This window comes from Buceros rhinoceros, unplaced genomic scaffold, assembly GCF_000710305.1.
Source record: "Buceros rhinoceros silvestris isolate BGI_N320 unplaced genomic scaffold, ASM71030v1 scaffold6709, whole genome shotgun sequence".
NCBI lineage: Eukaryota > Metazoa > Chordata > Aves > Bucerotiformes > Bucerotidae > Buceros > Buceros rhinoceros.
The window spans coordinates 11,883-13,819 of record NW_010429751.1 but is presented as its reverse complement, the minus strand read 5'-3'; the positions used below and the strand labels follow the sequence as shown (position 1 = coordinate 13,819).

Genomic DNA, 1,937 nt, shown 5'->3' with positions numbered 1-1,937 from the left:
TGGAAATATTCTCCACGTTAGCAGTCAGTGTAATTTATTTATTGAACTGGCTGCCAAAATGTGCTTACTTTGCTTGTCTTTGTCCTCCACAATGCTTCTCTTGTTTCTACCATCTCAACAAATACAAAGTCATTAGTAAGTAAGTTTTTTACCCACATGACACCTCCAGGCTCCACAAGCAAGCTTTTGCTAAACAGACTGCTGTTCTATGTCCAACAATCACTTTCCATGGGAATGCTTATTGTTGATAGTGCCACAACGGGGTGCTGGGCCATCCGTCTTGTCTAGACTGTGCTTTTGCCAGGAAAAGTTGGACCAGATGACTTCAAGTGGGCTTATAAAAAGGTGGGGAAAATCGTTTTAGCAAGGCCTGTTTTGACAGGACAAAGGATTATCGTTTTAAATTAAAAGAAGGAAGACATTTTTTATAATGAGGGTGGTGAAACACTGGAACACGTTGCTCAGAAAGTGGTAGAAGCCCCATCTCTGAACATAGTCAAAGTCAGGTTGGACGGGGCCCTGAGCAACCTGATCTAGTTAAAGGTGTCCCTCCTGCTCACTGTAAGGACGTTGGACTACATGACCTTTAAAGCTCTCTTCCAACCCAAAACATTCTATGATCCTTGAGCTCCCTTCCAAACTGATATTCCACAATTCTGTGATTCATTATGCAATTCAAAACATCTGTCTGAACGATCAGTCTTTTTCCGAGCAGAAAGCGGATTTTACCCACCCGACATCTCACTTCATGGATTTCCTCTGAGTATCCCAAATACCTCATTCTTTCTTTGCCAATGTAGGATATGAATCAGTAGTAATTAAAACTCACTGAGATACTCACCCTGTCTCCAGGTCGTACCATTGGTTCTTGTTTTGTGCCCAATTTATGTAGTATATTGTAAGCAACCTTCATGCTTCTGGTCCAAAGTTTGCCTATTAATACAAAATTTGTGAAATTAATTTAAAACATAACAAGGATTTTTACAAGATTATTAAAGAGAAAGAATACCTGATGAGTGAATAAATATAGCAGGAACATTCATGTTAGTCTTCCAACTAAATATGAAACCACTACTGGGACTAGTAGAAATACTTAAATACCTATGAGAAGTTTCTTTGAACTTCTTTTCCAGACAGCAGCATTTTATCTTTTAAGAAGTAAGAATAGTTTCCTTCATGACAGAAGTTTTTTACTTTGGAGAAAATTAGATCTTACTCCAAAAGTTAGCTGGAACATCATCGATTCCAGACATCAAACCAACATCCTTAGCTGGACAAGTTGCATTTCAGCCCAGACTGACCTCTGAGGATGTTACTCAGGTTTCATGACGGCACTTCTCTCACCCCAGACCACCAAGGGAAAAAGGAAAGGTGTCCAAAAAGTAGAGTCAAAGCAAAAAACTCCAACAAACAGAAAACACCCCACAGCCAAAGGGGCACACTGAAGCAGCAGGGACCCTCTGGTCCTTAGCACATCCATACAGCTGTGTTTCACTTTTAATTCTGAGCCTTCTTCCATTTAACTTGCCTTTTTCTTTTCAACTCCTCCCATACCCTCCTCTCTCTCAGTTTTAGTTCACTTACCCCACATACCCTTCCTTTTTACTGTCTCTCTTCAATCTTGCTTCATCTCTCCAGCTCCACACTTAGCTAATCCTTATCAAGACCTCACCCCAATATTCTTTATGGAAAAAGAACTACTAAGACCTCACTGGCCACCTTACATGCCTTTCATTAATCATTCAAGTGATCAGCATCTTCCAACTATGCAAGCTCTTTCAGAAGGCCTTTGTTCAGAGACCTTGTTACTTCCATATGAACAATACTGAATGTACCAGCCCTCGTTCTTGGCTGGCCCCTACGTAATGTCTTTAAGCAGTATTCAGTCTGGCAGTAACAAATCTTTAATTCATGCCCACCGACAACTTAAACGGTAA

At 40.4% G+C, this 1,937-nt stretch overlaps 1 protein-coding gene across 1 annotated transcript in view; it reads right to left on the bottom strand.

Annotated features, from left to right (window-relative positions):
* Positions 1-1,937, bottom strand: part of DIP2C (DIP2 disco-interacting protein 2 homolog C (Drosophila)) — a gene marked incomplete at its 5' end in the record, with an annotated part of 112,069 nt that overhangs the window by 98,723 nt on the left and 11,409 nt on the right. The window contains one exon of the mRNA XM_010142772.1: positions 842-933. Within this exon, the coding sequence (XP_010141074.1) occupies positions 842-933 (92 nt within the window). The remainder of the gene's footprint in view (positions 1-841; positions 934-1,937) is intronic.